The 18064-nt window shown below is 51.2% G+C and overlaps 1 protein-coding gene across 4 annotated transcripts in view; it reads left to right on the top strand.

Moving 5' to 3' along the window:
• The window catches only part of APCDD1 (APC down-regulated 1), a 44256-nt gene extending 33580 nt beyond the window's left edge, over positions 1 to 10676 (top strand). For all 4 annotated transcript variants that reach the window (XM_064150225.1, XM_064150224.1, XM_064150226.1 and 1 more), the window contains 2 exons: positions 5632 to 5953; positions 9896 to 10676. In XM_064150225.1, the coding sequence (XP_064006295.1) occupies positions 5632 to 5953; positions 9896 to 10347 (774 nt within the window). In that variant the 3' untranslated portion in view covers positions 10348 to 10676. The remainder of the gene's footprint in view (positions 1 to 5631; positions 5954 to 9895) is intronic.
• The last annotated feature ends 7388 nt before the right edge of the window (positions 10677 to 18064 follow it).

The following is an 18064-nucleotide window of genomic DNA, read 5'->3' as shown; positions in this document are numbered from 1 at the left end:
GATCTCAAAGATCATCCAGTTCCAACCCCCTGCCATAGGCAGGGACACCTCCCACTAGAACAGGTTGCTCAAGGCCTCATCCAACCTGGCCTTGAGCACTTCCAGGCAGGGAGCATCCACATCCTCCCTGGGCAACCTGTTCCACCCTCACTGCAAAGAACTTCTTCCTAAGATCCAGTTTAAACCTCCCCTCTGCCAGTTTAAACCCATTACTTTTCATCCTGACTCCACCAAAAGGACTCTTTCATGAATTGCTCAACGCAGCATCAAGCTTCCACTCCTCCACCACTGCAGATAACTGCAGCCCAGGACAACACTTTAACAAATGGCTCCCCTCTCTCCCCACCACACAAGTGATAATTTGCAGGCTTTCCATGACCTCATAGAAAGCCGAGTTGGCCGACGTGCCTTCAGCCGGCTCTGGGGAGTTGACAAGCACGGCTGACACTGCTGTAATTCAGCCTGCCAAGGGGGATGAAGAATAACAAAGATTTAAATCTTTAATTAAAAAGTCCTGAAGCAAGTGAAGTGCTGCAGGAGAGAGTGGTAACTCCTTTGCTGGGCTGTCAGTTTGGGATCGCTTTTGGTGTGTGTGTGGGGGGGGGGGGGCGGTGCGACAGAGGAGCTGCAAGCAGGAAGGAGGGTGGAGATATGCTCAGATTTATCTGCACACATGTGCAGTGTGTTTGAAGATCTTGAGGAATGGTTTTTGTTAACTGCTCCCACGAAAGGAAAGATACTGAAGGAATCTGGAGGCACCACCATTACACAACGCTCTGAGCTGCCATGTCCATTCTGTTGCACAACTCTGAATGAAATCGAACTAAACACAGCCCACATGAAATGCTCAAGTCTTCTGCTTGTCCTTCTCCCACATATATAGGGCCACAAAGATGCTCAGAGAGCTGGAGCACCTCTGCTATGAGGACAGGCTACAAGAGTTGGGGCTCTTCAGCCTGGAGAGGAGAAGGCTTCCAGGAGACCTTGGAGTAGCCTTCCAGTATCTGAAGTGGGCTACAGGAGGGCTGGGGAGGGACTATTGACAAGGTCTTGTAATGACAGGACGAGGAGTAATGGGGTTTAAACTGGCAGAGGGGAGATTTAAACTAGATGTTAGGAAAGGGTTCTTTCCAATGAGGGTGGTGAAACACTGAACAGGTTGCCCAGGGGGGTGTAGATGCTTCCTCCCTGGAAGTGCTCAAGGCCAGGTTGGATGAGGCCTTGAGCAACCTGTTCCAGTGGGAGGTGTCCCTGCCTATGGCAGGGGGTTGGAACTGCATGATCTTTGAGGTCCCTTCCAGCCTAAACCATTCTATGACTCTATGTCTGACAAGTTGGCCATAACATCCACATCAAGAGAAGCCCTTGCTAGAAGAGAAACCTGCCCTTGGAATGAAGGTCAGCTTGGCCAGAGCTCAGAGCAGCCTGATCTAGTTGAAGATGTCCCTGCTGACTGCGTGGCGGTTGGACCAGATGGCCTGCAGAGGTCCCTTCCAACCCAAACCATTCTGTGTGGAGGCATCACATAATTCTATAGAATCCCCCAAAACACTCTGGGAAACTGCTGTGCAGTTTTGAAGACCCTGAAGGTGTAAATCAGAAACCTAATTGAGTTCAGCACTTCTCAAAATCATCCCCAGCTTCTCTTTAGCCTAGGTCAGCTCTGAACAGCAGTGGTCCCACACCTACCCCAACACCAAGCCTTCTGTAACAGCAGCTGTCATAGTTTCAGTTTACTACACACCACAGCTTTCTATGCCTTAGTCTTCTTAACGTGTCTGGGCTGCTAAACACCAACTACTGCAAAGATAAAAGCTGACAGAGAGTCTGTCAGGAACTGTCAAAACTCTCTATTAAAAATGCCCCCAAATCCCCTATTTTTTTCCTCCTGTTGTGAAAAGAAACATTTGCTTTTCAGAGGAAAAAAAATAATGCCAGGAAACAAAAATTTTGCTTTATATTTCGTTTGCTGCAGACTGCATCACAGGATGGTGGAGTTGGAAAGCACCTCTGGACATCATCTAGTCCAACCCTCATCCTGAAGCAGGGTGACCCACACAGGTTGCTCAGCATCACAATGTCCAGGCAGGTTGGGAATCTCTCCAGGGTAGACTCCACAACCTCTCTGAGCAGCCTATTCTAATGCCTTGGCATCCTCACAACAAAGAAGTTTCTCCTTTCTGTATTCTAATTTGTGCCCATTGCCCCTTGTTCTGTCACTGAGCACCACTGAAAAGAGTCTGGCCCCATCCTCTTGCCCTCCACTCTTTAGATATTGATCAGGATTCATAAGATCCCCTCTCAGGCTGCTCCTCTCCAGGTTAAGCAGCTCCAGGTCTCTCAGCCTTTCCTCACAGAGATGTTGCAGTCCCCTCAGCATCTTTGTAGCTCCCCCTTGGACTTTCTCCAGTAGTTGCTTGTTTGGGGGAGCCCAGGGTTTGTGTTTGTGGCTATCCACAGCACTTGGGAAGAAGATCAAGGAACCTCATCCTCACTGCTTGGCTTCCTGAGCTATCTGGCCCTGTTACCACTTCAGGCAGCAGGAGGGAAAGATAAGGAAAAAATGTTGGTGGAAATTTTCAGCTTACAAACTATTTTCTTCCTGCCTACAAGAACTGAGTTTGCAGCCAGAGGTTCAGGTTCATTTAAGCCCTCCTGGACTCAGAAACAGGCTTTACAGAAATGCCCAGGAGGCTGAGATGTTGCAGAAGGATGGGTTTGGCATTGCAGAGCTGCAAGGAGACACCACCCTTTATGGGGAGGGATCTTCCAGTCACAGGGCAGCAGACATTTCAGGGCTTGGACACAGAGTGGAAGGGACCTCTGGAGATCATCAAGACATGTGCTAAAGCAGGGTCACACAGAGCAGGTTGCCCAGAACCGCATCGAGGCAGGTCTGGAATCTCTCCAGAGAAGGAGACTCCACAACCTCTCTGGGCAGCCTGCTCCAATGCTCTGGCACCCTTACAGCAAAGTTTTCCCTCCTGTTCAGATGGAACCTCCTGGGCTTATGGCCATTGAAAGGTGGAACTATCTGTATTCCCATTTGTGCACATTGTCCCTTAGAATCACAGAATCAACCAAGTTGGAAGAGACCTCCAAGGTTGTGGAGAGATTTCAAACCCTCCTGAATGTGACCCTGTTCATCCTGCCCTAAGTGACCACTATAGCATTTACCTCAGCACCATGTAGAATCATATAATCAATTACGTTGGAAGAGACCTCCAAGCTCAGCCAGGCCAACCTAGCACCCAACCCTGTCCAATCAACCAGACCATGGCACTAAGTGCCTCAGCCAGGCTTTGCTTCAACACCTCCAGGGATGGTGCCTCCACCTCCTCCCTGGGCAGCCCATTCCAATGCCAATCACTCTCTGCCAACAGCTTCCTCCTAACATCCAGCCTAGACCTCCCCTGGCACGACTTGAGACTGTGTCCCCTTGTTCTGTTGCTGGTTGCCTGGGAGAAGAGACCAATCCCACCTGGCTACAGCCTCCCTTCAGGGAGCTGTAGACAGCAATGAGGTCTGCCCTGAGCCTCCTCTTCTGCAGGCTGCACACCCCCAGCTCCCTCAGCCTCTCCTCACAGGGGCTGTGCTCCAGGCCTCTCACCAGCTTTGGCGCCCTCCTCTGGACACATTCCAGTAGCTCAACATCTCTCTTGAATTGAGGAGCCCAGAACTGGACAGAGGACTCAAAGCGTGGCCTTGTCCTGCCACTGGGCACCACTGGAAAGAATCTGGCCCCATCCTCTTGACACCCAGCCCTTAGATGTTTACAAGCCTAAATATCTTCTAGCGTGACCCAGCACTAAAACCATGGCATTGTACACCTCACATAACCAGAGCAGATGTTCATCCTGTCCACTGCTTCTTTTATTGCTCTTCAATTTATATCATGCCCAAATGAGGTTTTTATTAGAGGGAATTTAATCATGTTTGGATTCTGATGTCCTCTGCCTCTGTCCCCTCTTTCCTTTTCCAGAAAATAATCTTTCCCTAAGACACATGGAAAGGGAATAATTCACAAAGCCTCAGCCATTAAGAGCCAAGAGAAGCTGACCTAAAAAAAGCAACAGCAAAAGATAAAGTCATTGTTAAACATAAATAATCATAGAACCACAGAATGGTTTGGGTTGGATGGGACCTTCAAGCTCAGCGAGTTCCAAGCCTCCTTTTTACTCCAGTATTTATTTATTTGTTCCAAAATTACTCCACAATTAAATCAAATTGCCTCATAACAAAACTTAATCTGCCCCTTGGACAAGACAAGGAGAGGCTGAGGGAGCTGAGTCTCTTTAGTTTGGAGAAGAGGAAACTGAGAATTGAAATCCTTCATGTTTATAAATAGGTAAAGGGTGAGTGCCAGGAGGATGGTGCCAGGCTCTGCTTGGTGACGTCCAATGACTGGACAAGGGGCAAGGGGTGGAAGCTGAGGCATAGGAAGAAACATGAGGAGGAATTTTTTTCCCTGCAAGGGTGACAGAGCACTGGAACAGGCTGCCCAGGGGCCTTGTGGAGTCTTCCTCTCTGGAGATACTCCAAACCCACCTGGATGTGTTCCTGTATGATCTGGTATAGGAGATCCTGCTCTGGCAGTGGGGTTGGACCGGATGAGCTTTTAAGGTCCTTTCCAACCCCTGGCATTCTGTGTCCCTTTCAGCTGGGCAGCTTTCCAGCCACACTGCCCCAAGCCTACAACATTGCTTGGGGTTGTTGTGGCCCAAGTGCAGGACCTGGCACTTGGCCTTCTTGAAGCTCATGCCATTAACACTGTCCCATCCATCCAACCTATTCAAGTCCTCTGTAGAGCCTCCCTACCCACCAGCAAATTAACACTGCCACCTAACTTGGTGTCATCTGTGGAGTGACTGCTGACACACTCGGTGTCTGCATCAAGGTCATCAGTAAAGATGTTAAACAGAAGTGTCCCAACACTGAGCCCTAAGGAGCTTGTGGCCAGCTGCCAGCTGGATTTAGCTCCATTAACCACCACCCCTTGGGCCCTTTCACTCAGCAGTGCTTTACCCAGCAGAGCTGTTCTGGTCCAAGCCATCACAGGATCACAGGATGTTAGGGGTGGGAAGGGACCCAGAGAGATCATCGAGTCCAACACCCCCTGCCAGAGCAGGACCACATAATCTAGCTCAGGTCACAGAGGAACACATCCAGACAGACCTTGGAAATCTCCAGAGAAGGAGACTCCACAACCTCTCTGGAGAGTGTGTTCCAGTGCTCTGTGACCCCTACAGTAAAGAAGTTCCCCCTTGTTTTGAGGTGGAACCTCCTGTGCTTCAGCTTCCATCCATTGCTCCTTGTCCTATCCCAGGGAGAGCAAGTGAGCAGAGCCTGTCCCCCCCTCCTGACCCCCATCCCTCAGATATTTATAAACATTTATTAAATCCCCTCTCAGTTTTCTCCTCTCCAGACTAAACAGCCCCAGGTGCCTCGGCCTCTCCTCACTAGGCAGTGCTCCAGTCCCCTCATCATCCTCCTAGCCCTCCGTTGGACTCTCTCCAGCAGAGCCTGCATCAGCAGCAGGCAGTGTGTCACATCGCCACACACCAGACAGCCTGAGTCACTGTCCTGTGCCACAGCACACACCTCACCAGGGCTTCTCTCTCTTCCTTTCAGAAGCAAGACCACAGCTGCGTCGCCTGCAGGATCATCTACAGGTCGGATGAGCAGCACCCTCCCATCCTGCCCCCCAAGGCAGACCTGATGATCGGGCTGCACGGCGAGTGGGTGAGCGAGCGCTGCGAGGTGCGCCCGGAGGTGCTCTTCCTCACGCGGCACTTCATCTTCCACGACAACAACAACACCTGGGAGGGGCACTACTACCACTACTCCGACCCCATCTGCAAGCACCCTACCTTCACCATCTACGCCAAGGGGCGCTACAGCCGCGGGGTGCACTCGGCCAAAGTGATGGGTGGCACCGAGTTCGTCTTCAAAGGTAGAGTGCTCCACAGCCCCGGGGGGTGCAGGGGGACATGAAGATGCTCAGAGGGCTGGAACAGCTCTGCTATGAGGACAGGCTACGAGAGTTGGGCCTCTTCAGCCTGGACAAGAGAAGGCTTTGAGGAGACCTTGGAGTAGCCCTTCCAGTATCTGAAGGGGGCTTACAGGAGGGCTTGGAAGGGACCATTTACAACGTCTTGTAGTGGCAGGACGAGGAGTAATGGGTTTAAACTGGCAGAGGGGAGATTTAGACTAGATGTTAGGAAGAGGTTTTTTACAGTAGGGTGGTGAGACACTGGCACAGGTTGCCCAGGGAGGTTGTGGATGCTCCCTCCCTGGAGGTATTCAAAGCCAGGCTGGCTGAGGCCTTGAGTGACCTCTTCCTGTGGGACCTGTCCCTGCCCATGGCAGCAGGTTGGAACTGGATGATCTTTGAGGTCCCTTCCAAGCGGAACCATTCTACGATTCTATGAATCACAGAATCAGTTATTGAAGGCACCAAGGCTGGAGCACAGCCCTGTGAGGAGTGGCCGAGGGAGCTGGGGTTGTTCAGCCTGGAAAAGAGGAGGCTCAGGGAAGACTTCAGTGCTCTCTACAACTACCTGAAGGGAGATTGTAGCTAGGTGGGAGCTGGTCTCTTCTTCCAGGCACCCAATGACAGAACAAGGGGACACAGTCCCAAGCTGTACCAGGGCAGGTAAAGGCTGAATGTTAGGAAGAAATTCTTCACACCAAGAGTGATTTGCACTGGAATGGGCTGCCTGAGCAGGTGGTGGAGTCACCATCCCTGGAGTTGTTTAAAAGGAGATTGGATGAGGCACTTGGAACCATGGTTTGGTTAATCAGAAGGTGTTGCATGGTAGGTTGGACTCAATGATTTCAAAGGTTTTTTCCCACCTGGTTAATTCTGTGGTTCTGTGAACAGACCTCTGAGATGATCAAGTCCAGCCTGTGACCTAGCAACACCACATGGGCTCAACCGTGGCACTGAGTGCCATACAGTTATGGAGCAGAGCAGGGCTCACTCCTCATGGTTTGATTGCTGATGATTTCTTTCTGTCCTTCTCTGGATTTAGCCATTTGCTGGGGAGCTCTCAGGGGTAATGTGAGTGCTCAGCCAAGCTGTACAGCTGCACTGTTTCACACCACCAACGCAATGCTGCCTCCAGTGCCTGTGTCCCCAGCATGAGAAGGGCACAGAGCTGTTGGAGTGAGCCCAGTCCAGGGCTAGAGGACAGGCTGAGGGAGCTGGGGTTGTTCAACCTAGGGAAGAGAAGACTCTGGGGGGACCTTATAGCTGCCTTCTGATACCTGAAATAAGTCTACAGGAAGGCTGGAGAGGGACTTTTCATAAGGGTGTCTAGCAACAGGGCACAGGGAAATGGCTTGAGACTGAGGGAGAGTAGGTTTAGACTGGATCTTAAAAAGAAGCTCTTCAATATGAGGGTGGTGACACTCTGGAACAGGCTGCCCAGGGAGATTCCTCCTCTCTGAGGGAGTTCAAGGCCAGACTGGACAAGGCCTTGAGCAACTGAGTCTCGTTATGAGGCATCCCTGCCCATGACAAGGAGGTTGGCGCAGATGATCCCAGGCATCCCAGGGAGGTCACAGCCTCTTTCAGGCATCCACTTGCTCCAGTGTGGGGTCCTCCGTGGGCTGCAGGTGGACAGAATCTGCTCCACCATGGGCTGCAGGTAGGCAGCCTACCTCACTCATGCTCTTCAGCACAGGCTGCAGGGAAATTTCTGCCCTGGCACCTGGAACACCTTTTCCCCTTCCTGCTTCACTGCCCTGTTTTCTGCAGAGTTGTTTCTCTCACTTCTCTCTTCAGCTACAGTTGCACATTTCTTTGTTTATGCTTCTTAAATCCGTTATCCCAGAGGTGGTACCACCATCACTGATGAGCTTGGCCTTGGCCAGTGCCAGGTCCCTCTTGGAACTGGCTGGCATTGCCTCCATTGGACATGGGAGAAGCTTCTAGCTGCTTCTTGCACCATCCATCCCTATAGCCTCCACCCCTACAAAAGCCACACTATGCAAATACAGTACAAGCAGCTGCAGATGTCTTCTCAGCAGCTTCCAAGGGGCCCTAGCACAAAAAAGGATGTCCTTAAAGACAGCTCTGACTGATCCCACCACAGAGAAGGCTGGACACATCTAACTGAAACCCCTCAAATACTTTGTGAAGCAGCACTAGGTGGTGATGCCACCCACACTGAGAAGCCTTCTTGTGCAGAGTCCCACACACCCTCCTTAGAATCACAGAATCAGTCAGGGTTGGAAGGGACCACAAGCATCACCTAGTTCCAATCCCTCTGATATGGGCAGGGACACCCTACCCTAGACCAGGCTGGCCACAGCCTCATCCAGCCTGGCCTTAAACACCTCCAGGGATGGGGCCTCCACCACCTCCCTGGGCAACCCATTCCAGGCTCTCGCCACTCTCATGCTGAACAACTTCCTCCTCACCTCCAGTCTGAACCTACTCACCTCCAGCTTTGCTCCATGAACAAGAGCTCAGAGGCTCTAGTTGCTTACACAAACACGTCCAAAACGCAGCACCCTGCCATGGTGCCAGCCTCAGCAAAAGCTCTGGAAGCCTACATTACAGGATGGTGGGGGCTGGAAGGCAGCTTTGGAAATCATCTAGTCCAACCTCACTGCTAAAGCAGAGTCACCCACAGCAGTTTGCCCAGGATCACAAAGTCCAGTTGGGTTTGGAATCTTTCCAGAAAAGGACACTCCACAACCTCTCTGAGCAGCCTGGTCTAGTACTTGGGCACCCACAGAGGACATAAGTTTCCCCTCATATCCAGCTCCTGTATAATTCATGCAGAAAAGGCCAGGTAAGGTAGGCAGAAAGCACAGCTGTGGTGCTTTCCAGGTTTTCCAATTGGAACTAATGATTTCATCAGCTTCGTGAGGGAACAGATGTTTAAAATGATGGCAAATGCTCTTTAATGCTCTTTAAACAGCCCTGCTTATGGATGGCTACAGATAGCAAGAAAACATGAGCCCAGTTTTATTGCTTCCTCTATCACCAGCCAGGCTCTAACTGTACAGGATTGTCTGGGGGGGAGGCAAAAAGGAAGGGGAACGGGGAAGGGAAAAAGGGGAAGAGGGGGAAAGGGAAAAAGGGGGAAGAAGGGGAAAGGGAAAAAGGGGGAAGAAGGGGAAAGGGAAAAAGGGGGAAGAAGGGGAAAGGGAAAAAGGGGAAGAGGGGGAAAGGGAAAAAGGGGGAAGAAGGGGAAAGGGAAAAAGGGGAAGAGGGGAAAATGGAAAAAGGGGGAAGAGGGGGAAAGGGAAAAAGGGGAAGAGGGGGAAAGGGAAAAAGGGGAAGAGGGGAAAAGGGAAAAAGGAGGAAGAGAGGGAAAGAGAAAAAGGGAGCCTTGTCCTCTCCAGACTGAACAGCCCCAACTCCCTCAGTCTCTCCTCATGAGAGAGGTGCTCCAGCCCTCTGATCATCCTCATGACCCTTCTTTGGACACCTTCCAGCATATTCATATCCCTCTTGTAATAGGGGATATGTCCCTCAGCACCACATCTCTGCATCTCTCAAACACCTCTAGGAGTGGATATTCAGCCACCTCCCTGGGGAGCCTGTTCCAATCTCTGGGAACCCTTTCAGTGAAGAACTGTCTTCTAACATCCAATCTAAACCTCCCCTGGTGCAACTTGAGGCTATTTCCTCTTGTCCTATCGCTGCTACTTGGAAGGAGAGACTAACCCCCACCTTGCTACAGCCTCTTTTCAGGGAGCTGCAGAGTGAGAAGGTCTCCCCTCAGCCTCCCTTTCTAAACAACCCTCCAAACACAACAACTCTAACCAGCTTTCTAAACAACCGCCCCAGCGCCTTCCTTCATCCCTCCCAAGAGCTGATCCCCGGAGCGTTGTTTTTTGTCTCTCTGCTGACACCTCCTCCCTTCCCCCCTCGCAGTGAACCACATGAAGGTCACCCCCATGGACATCTCCACCGCCTCGCTGCTCAACGTCTTCAACGGGAACGAGTGTGGGGCGCAGGGCTCGTGGCAGGTGGGGGTTCAGCAGGACGTCACCCACACCAACGGCTGCATGGCGCTGGGCATCCGCCTGCCCCACACCGAGTACGAGATCTTCAAGATGGAGCAGGACAGCCGGGGCAGGTACCTGCTGTACAACGGCCAGCGGCCCAGCGACGGCTCCAGCCCCGACCGGCCCGAGAAGAGAGCCACCTCCTACCAGATGCCCTTAGTGCAGTGTGCTTCCTCAGCACCCAGGCCTGACGAGGCCCCGGAGGAGAGCAAGGTCAGGCTGTACAGCAGCGGGGCGCCAGCAGAGCGGCCCAGCAGCCCAGCACTCGCCCTGCTGCTCGCCCTTTGTACTCTGTCCTCCTGGCACCTTCTCAGCTAGAAATGAGCAAAACCAAAAAAGAAAACCCCACCAAACGACAAACCCACCTTATTTTGTTTCATGACTACGAAGCCAAGGATCCCACCCAGACTGGGGGTTGTTTTTCTTCTCCAAGAAAGGGACATTTATTTTCTTGATGCACTTGAATTGCCTGAGAACTGTTGTTCTGCTCCTTACTTCCACGGCCCCCTCCCCTCTCCTCCTCGAATCCCCAACAGCACTCATTTGATGTCTGTGCTTTGAACTTCATCCAGTCTGATCCCTGGCCTGACGTGACTGCACAAAAGTAATTGCACTTTAGGACCGCAGAGAATATTTTTTGGGGAGGGAGGGAGGAGGGGGGAGGGAAGGAGGAGGGGGGAGGGAAGGGGTCCCCTTTTATTGTTATTTGGTCATTGCTGAGGTGAGAGTTATGATCCTGCTTCCATCTCTTACCGCTGTGGTACTCTTCTCCCTCCCCCCACCATGCCCTGTTTCTCATCTGAATTTAGCTCTGGGCAAGGGCTCGGTGTCATGCTTGTGCTATGAGAGCAGCTTCCCCCTTGCTGACTTCACATCCCTGATGTGTAGAGGAGGAGGAAACCCACAAGGATTTATCTTGGTGTAATCTGGATGAGGAGAAACAGCAAACCAACAGCCCCTCCCCTACAGATAGCCAGGGCTGATAGCTACAGATAGCGCTGAAGGCTTGATCCTGCTAATTAAAAGAATACTACAAGTCTTTTGGAGCTATTTTTACAGCCATTGAAGTTGTAAAAATAACCACTGGTGTCATCTTTTCTCATTCCATTTCCATAGCTTTGAGGCCTCCCTTTGTATCTAGGGAGTAGTTACAACCAAGCCCCCTCCAAGCCAGGCAGAAGAGGCATTTTTCTGCCTGGTGTGCGCAGGGCAGGTGAGCTGATGATGATAAAAGGCTGCAGGGATGACTTCTGCTTCCTGACACCTTCCACCCTCCACCTGTGTTGCTTATGCCTTGGATTTTGTGTCAGCCAGGGGGGCAAAGTAAAGAAATGGGGGAGTCTAAGGTCTTCTGCAGCCCTACTGAGCAGTATATTTTTATGGATGTGAGCTTATGTAGGAGCAAGGAAAGGGTTTCAGAAGCAACCACACCACGGCTCTGGGTAGGATCACCAAGACTGGAAAAGTCCTCTGAGATCATCCAGTCCAGCCTCTAATCTAACACCAGGGCATTGTCGTGGAAGGTAGCAGAGCCCTCTTGCAAAACCCTCATTTGTACACTAAGCTAAACCATGCCACCAAGTGCCACATCCAACCTTTTCTTAAAGACCTCCAGGGATGGTGACTCCACCACCTCCCTGGGCAGTCGGTTCCGGTGCCTACTCACCCTTTTCATGAGGAAGTGCTTCCTAATATCCAACCTAAACCTCCCCCAGCACAGCTTCAGGCCATGCCCTCTTGTCCTGTCACAAGTTGCCTGGGAGAAGAGCCTGACCCCCTCCTGATTACAACTCTCCTTCAGGTAGTTGTAGAGTGTAATAAGGTCCCCTTTAAGTCTCCTCTTCTTCAGACTGAACACCTCCAGCTCCATCAGCCTCTCCTCATCAGACTTCCCCTCCAGCCCCCTCACCAATCTCGTCACTCTCCTGTGGACCTGCTCCAGCACCTCAATATCCTTCTTGAAGTGAGGAGCCCAGAGCTGCACACAGTGCTCAAGGTGAGGCTTCACCGGCAGAACAAGGAAGGAGGTGGGAGCAGCCTCTCATCCATCTAATGAAGACCAGCCTAGTCTCACCAGAGGGAGGAGCAAGAGCTGCACAGATGGAGCCACATCCTCCCTTTACTTCTTGCTGGGCTGTCCCAAAACCTGCCACGGTTTCAAGGAGCTTCAATGGGCATGGGTTTGGGGTGGCACCAGTGGGAAAGTGGACAGGCACAACCTTCAGAGAGCCTGCCCTGGAAACCCTCTAGTTACATCTCATGACAAAGATCCTTGTGTGCCCTGGTGCAAATTGGAGCAGTGGGAGATACTTAAGGCCACCAAGGAGGCACAAGTTCACAGAGGAACCACACTGCCCTGCTTTAAAGGCAATGAGCTGAGGGCATGGCTTAACCTTGGGGCACCTGACAGAAGAAATGGAAACCTGAAGAAGTTCACAGAATCACACAGTGGCAGAGGTTGGAAGGGGCCTCTGGAGATCATCCAGTCCCACCCCCTTGCTAAAGCAGGGTCACCCACAGGAGGCTGCCCAGGATCACAACATCCAAGTGGGTTTGGAACCTCTCCAGAGAAGCAGACTCCACAACCTCTCTGGGAAGTTTTAACTTGTGCTTAGCTGGACCTCCTCTTTGTGCTTCAGAGGACCTCCTCCTCACGCTTAGGTGGACCTGCTCCTGATGCTCAGGTGGACCTCCTTATGTTTAGGTGGAAGTCCTTGAGCAGATTGTTTTGGCAGGTTCCATTTAAGAAATAGGACAAAAGGGATCAGCAAAAAGCAACCTGTACCAAGTGCTCTTGCTCTGTTTCTGTCCCATTCACATATCGTGCCTGCTGCCCTGGGGTAGAACTGTCATTTCTGGGAACAGAAGCCCCAATTTTGAAGACAGAAATGCTTGTCTTGCTTGAGTTGGAGTGTGCTTGCTTACAGAGTGCAGGATTTTAAGAGAGAAAACAAATCTTTTTATATTTTTGTAAACTTAAAGGAAGAGATTTGGGGTTGGGTTTTGGTTTTTTTCCTTCTCAGCTGTGTTCCAGATTAAACTGCCAGGGAAGTTGAAGCACTTGTTAAACTATTGATTGAAATAAAGACAAGAAAAAAGCCTAACTGAAAAAAGAAACCAAAAAGATGGATTTTTTTTCCCCTCCTGTGCTGTTTGGTTGACTTCTTGCCTGTGAAAAAATAAGATCCTTGTCTCAGAAAGTGATACCCCAAAATCCCTCTGTTGAGTAACTTGTGCACAACAAAACTTCATTTCTTACTCAACACACCAGAAAAAAAAGGGGTTAGTTTTTTATTGCTCGAGAACACATCACCACTGGGAACAGCTCTGATGGATAGAGCTAATTTGGGTTCCACAGCACATCTACACTGCCCTAGTGAGGCCTCACTGCACCCTGTTCTGGGCTGACAAGTTCAAGAAGGACAGGGATCTGCTTGAGGGAGTCCAAGGGAGGGCTACCAGCATGCTGAAGGGACTGGAGCACTGCCTGATGAAGGGCTGAGAGCCTTGGGGCTGGTTAGCCTGGAGAGGAGTCTAGAGTCAAGGTTAGTCCCTTGAGAGGGAATTTAATCAATGTATCTAAGTATCTGAGGGCTGGGGGTCAAGAAGCAAGGGACAGGCTCTGCTCAGTTGTGCCCTGTGATAGGCCAAGGGGCAATGGATGTAAACTACAGCACAGGAAGTTCCACCTCAACATGAGGAAGAACTTCTTTACTGTAAAGGTCACAGAGCACTGGAACAGGCTCCCCTGAGGGGTTGTGGAGTCTTCTTCTCTAGAGACTTTTAAGACCTGTCTGGATGCATTCCTATGTGACCTTAGCTAGATCCTGCTCTGGCAGGGGGGTTGGACTCGATCTCTGGAGGTCTCTTGCAGCCCCTAACATCCTGTGATCTTCAGGTTGTATGACTAAAACAGGCTGGAAGTGCCCAGGGAGTAATGATGGTGGTGGCTTGGAAGGACAGTGCAGGCAGAGCAGCTGTGTTGGGACAAAGGGTATGGTTCAACACAAACCAAGGGGGGTTCATACATAAGATAGAAGCAAGCCAAGCAGCATTCCTGCACTGCTCTTCCACCTCACCTGCTTTAAGTGCTACCACCTGGGTGAGGGAGCAGGGAGGGCTTAGACAAGACCCTTCAAAAGGAAGAAAACCTGAAATGAGCATAGAAGGGAACCAATCCATGGGGTATGGAAAGCATCTTTCTTCAGTGCTGCGAGGTTTCACTCCTGCCTCATGCACAGAAAAACAGGTGACATGCAGTCAGATTTCCACCACCACCTCCCAAAGCCTTGGAGATGACCACTTTCTGAGCTTTCAGCAGTGACTTAAGAATCACAGAAACATTCCAGTGGGGAAAGGCCCTCAGGATCACCAAGTCCAACTGTTATCCCTACTCCACAAGGTTCACCCTTTAACCATATCCCCAAGCACCACAGCCAAAGGCCTTTTAAACACATCCAGGGTTTGTGACTCCCCCACCTCCTTGGGCAGCTCATTCCAATGCCTGACCACTCTTGCTGGGAAAAAATGTTTCCTAATGTGCAGTCTAAAGGTACTCAGTCACAGCTAGAGGCCATTCCCTCTTGTTCTATCACTAGTTACCTGTGAGACCAGCACCAACCTCTCCACAAGGCTTTTTCAGGTAGCTATAGACAGCAATGAGGTCTCCCTCAGCCTCCTCTTTTTCACACTAACCAGCTGGGGATTTATTCTCCAGGCCCTTCCCCAGCTTCACTGCCCTCTGCACTGGCTCAGCAGATCCCTGTAAGATGAGCTGGGTTTTCAGGAAGCATGCCCTAAATTACAAAGTACTCTGAGTGCAGCAGCCACAGCCTGTGAAGAAGTGGCCTCCCTTTCACACAAAGTACTGGGTAGGGATGAACCCAGGCATAAATAGATTCTGTGTGGCACAATTTACTCACTCCTGACACAACAGGGAAGGTTGGGCAATAAAAGCCAGCACCACTCATTCTGGATTTTATTGTTTTGTTGGTTTTCCCTCTTACTACAGGTATCTGCCAAGACTTTTTATTGTCTTCCAGTCTCCTCATCTACTGCAGTCGCTGCTCATTTTCTCCTTTGCTGCCAGCAATAAAAAGTAATAATGAGATTAAGAAACAAAATTTCCACTCCACTGCTGAATCACAGAGTGTTAGGGGTTGGAAAGGGACCTTCAGAGATCACAGGATATTAGGGGTTGGAAGGGACCTTCAGAGATCATCTAGTCCAACCCCCCTGCCAAAGCAGGATCACCTTGCGCAGGTCAAACAGGAACACATCCAGGTTGGATTTGAAAGTCTCCACAACCTCTCTGGGCAGCCTGTTCCAGGGCTCCATCACCCTCACCATAAAGAAATGTCTCATGATGAGGTGGAAGCTGCTGTGTTCTAGATTCTACCTGGTTTTCCTTGTCCTATCACTGGGCACCACCAGCAAGAGCCTGGCACCTTCATCTTGACACCCACCCCTCAGATACTTACAGACATTAATAAGATCCCCTCTCAGCCTTCTCTTCTCCAGACTAAACAGTTCCTGCTCTCAGTCTTTCTTCATAGGAAAGACATTCTGGTCCCACAATCATCCTTGTAGCTCACTGATGGAATCTCTCTCCAGCAGGTCCCTGTCTGTCTTGCATTGGGGAGCCCAAAACCGGACACAGTATTCCAGGTGTGGTCTCACCAGGGCAGAGTAGAGGGGGAGGAAAACCAGGTGGAGACAGATACAGCTGTGAAGGATCAAACCATGAGTACCCTCAACAGCTATGGAAACCATGCTATTGGGCTGGCATCACACATCTCCCCATCCCTTCTCCACAAGTCTGCATCAGGGTACAGGACCAGTCCACCAGATGGGTTCTAGCTGTGGTGGTACCAAGCCCCAAAGACAGTAGTTAGACTCACAGAATAGTTCAGGTAGGGAGATACCTTTAAGATTATCAGGCCCAACCATTAACCCAGCACCACAAAGCTCACCACTAGAACATGTCCCTCAGCTCCACATCTACACATCTTAAATACCTCCTGCACTCCCTTGTCAAGCCTGTTCTAGGGCTTGACAACCCTTTCAGGGACATAATGTTTCCTAAAACCTAACCTAAATCTCCCCTGGTGCAACTTGTGAGCAATTCCTCTTGTCCTCTCACTTGTTGCTTGGAAGAAAAGACCAACACCCACCTTGCTGCAGCCTGCTTTCAGGGGCTTGCAGAGAGTGGTAAGGCTGCAGAGATGGTGAAGGGAGAGAAGTATCTCTCTTGCAAGGAGAGGCTGAGAGACCTGGGGCTGCTTAGCCCAGACAAGAGCCGACACAGAGATCTCCTCGAAGCTGGTCATATCTAAAAGGCAGAGGTCAAGAGGATGGGGCCTGACTCTTTTCAGCAGGGCCCTGCAACAGGACCAGGGGTAGCAGGCACAGCTCAGAAGGTTCCATATGAACAGGAGGAAAAGATTCTTTCCTGTGAGGATGACAGAGCACTGGGACAGGCTGCCCAGAGAGGCTGTGGAGTTTCCTTCTCTGGAGAGATTCCAAACCTGCCTGGACACTGTGATCCTGGGCAACCTGCTGTGGGTGACCTTGCTTTAGCAGAGGGGTTGGACTGGATAATCTCCAGAGGTCCCTTCCAACCCCTACTACTCTATGGTTCTGTGGTATGGTCTCCCCTGAGCTTCCTTTTCTCCAGGCTAACCAATCCCAGTTCTCCCAGCTGCTCCCCACAAGACCCCACAATAGCTTCCTCATCCTTCTCTAGACATGCTCCAGCCCATCAATGTCCTTCTTACAGTGAGGGGCCCAAAAAGACCCTTGCCCAGAAATGCTCCAGCTCCTCCTCAACGTCTTTCTTGGAGTGAGGGGTCCCAGACCAAACGCAGTATTCGAGGTGCAGCCTCACCAGTGCTGAGCCCATGGGGACGAGACAGGTAACTCCTGCGTCTCCTCCACTAACGGGCGCTGCCCGAGCGCAGCGGCTCCGCATGGATGCCCGCACGGATGCCCGCATGGATCCCCGCAGGGATGCCCGCAGGGATGTCCCAGGGGAGGCAGCGCCGGGCGGTGGCTGGGGAGTGCCAGGGGAGCCGCGGGCCGGCGAGACGCTGCCACCTGGCGGCTAAAACCTGCTGAGCAGCCACTTGCCTGCCAGTTTTCCCCCCAAGGCAGGGAGAGAGGGCGAGGAAATCAAAAGCAGAGAGCGTCTAAGGGTCAGTCCCCAGTGTGGAGACCAGGAAGGAGCAGCTGAGCCGAGGCCAGGCGTGCTTCGCCTGATTACAGCCATTAACTCAGACCACTTGAGGGGGCAAGAGCAGTAGAGATGGAGCAGGGGAGCGCAAGGGGGCGACGCCTTTCAACCACCATCTCTCAGCAAAGACAGGCAGGATCAGCAGATCCTGGGTAATCAGAAGACACAACCTGATCCTGCCGCCAGTTTCTCCACCGTACAGCCCGTGGGGTTTGCACCCAGACAATAAAGCCTACGCACAGCTCGGGGACACTGACAAATCTCCCCTGCGGATCAGACTGACACTCTCATTTCATTCCACGTGATGTTCTCTTTGCCACTGTCCATGTGAGAGGCAGAGGTAAAAGCAATCACAGGAGCCACACTCAGGGATCTGAAGTTATGTTTTTAAGAGCTAAGAAACACCAAAACAAAGCTTTGCCCCGCCAGAGCCATCGCTGCAGCCCCTCCTGTGTGCCCCGCACCACACAACAGGGGCAAAGCTTTGTGAACCTAAAGGGATTCCTCTCCCACATTCCCTAAGGGATACTGCAGTAATGAGATATAAATACACAGCTCCTCAGCACTTCATCCACGGAATTGCCAATATTTTTTATGAGGAATATCACACATTCACTGAAACTGATCTAAGAGCTACATAAACTCTCAAACGCACTATACATGCCAAAAAATACTACTGATTTACAACAGATGTTTGTTATCACTCTGACATTGTCTCACTCCAAGAGCAACTACTTTAGCTTTCAGGATTCCAAGCAGGAATAGGAGGTAACTATCTCCTGTAAGTGACAGAATGAGAGGAAA

This window comes from Pogoniulus pusillus, chromosome 10, assembly GCF_015220805.1.
Source record: "Pogoniulus pusillus isolate bPogPus1 chromosome 10, bPogPus1.pri, whole genome shotgun sequence".
Taxonomy (NCBI): domain Eukaryota; kingdom Metazoa; phylum Chordata; class Aves; order Piciformes; family Lybiidae; genus Pogoniulus; species Pogoniulus pusillus.
This window is presented reverse-complemented; position numbering and strand designations above follow the sequence as displayed.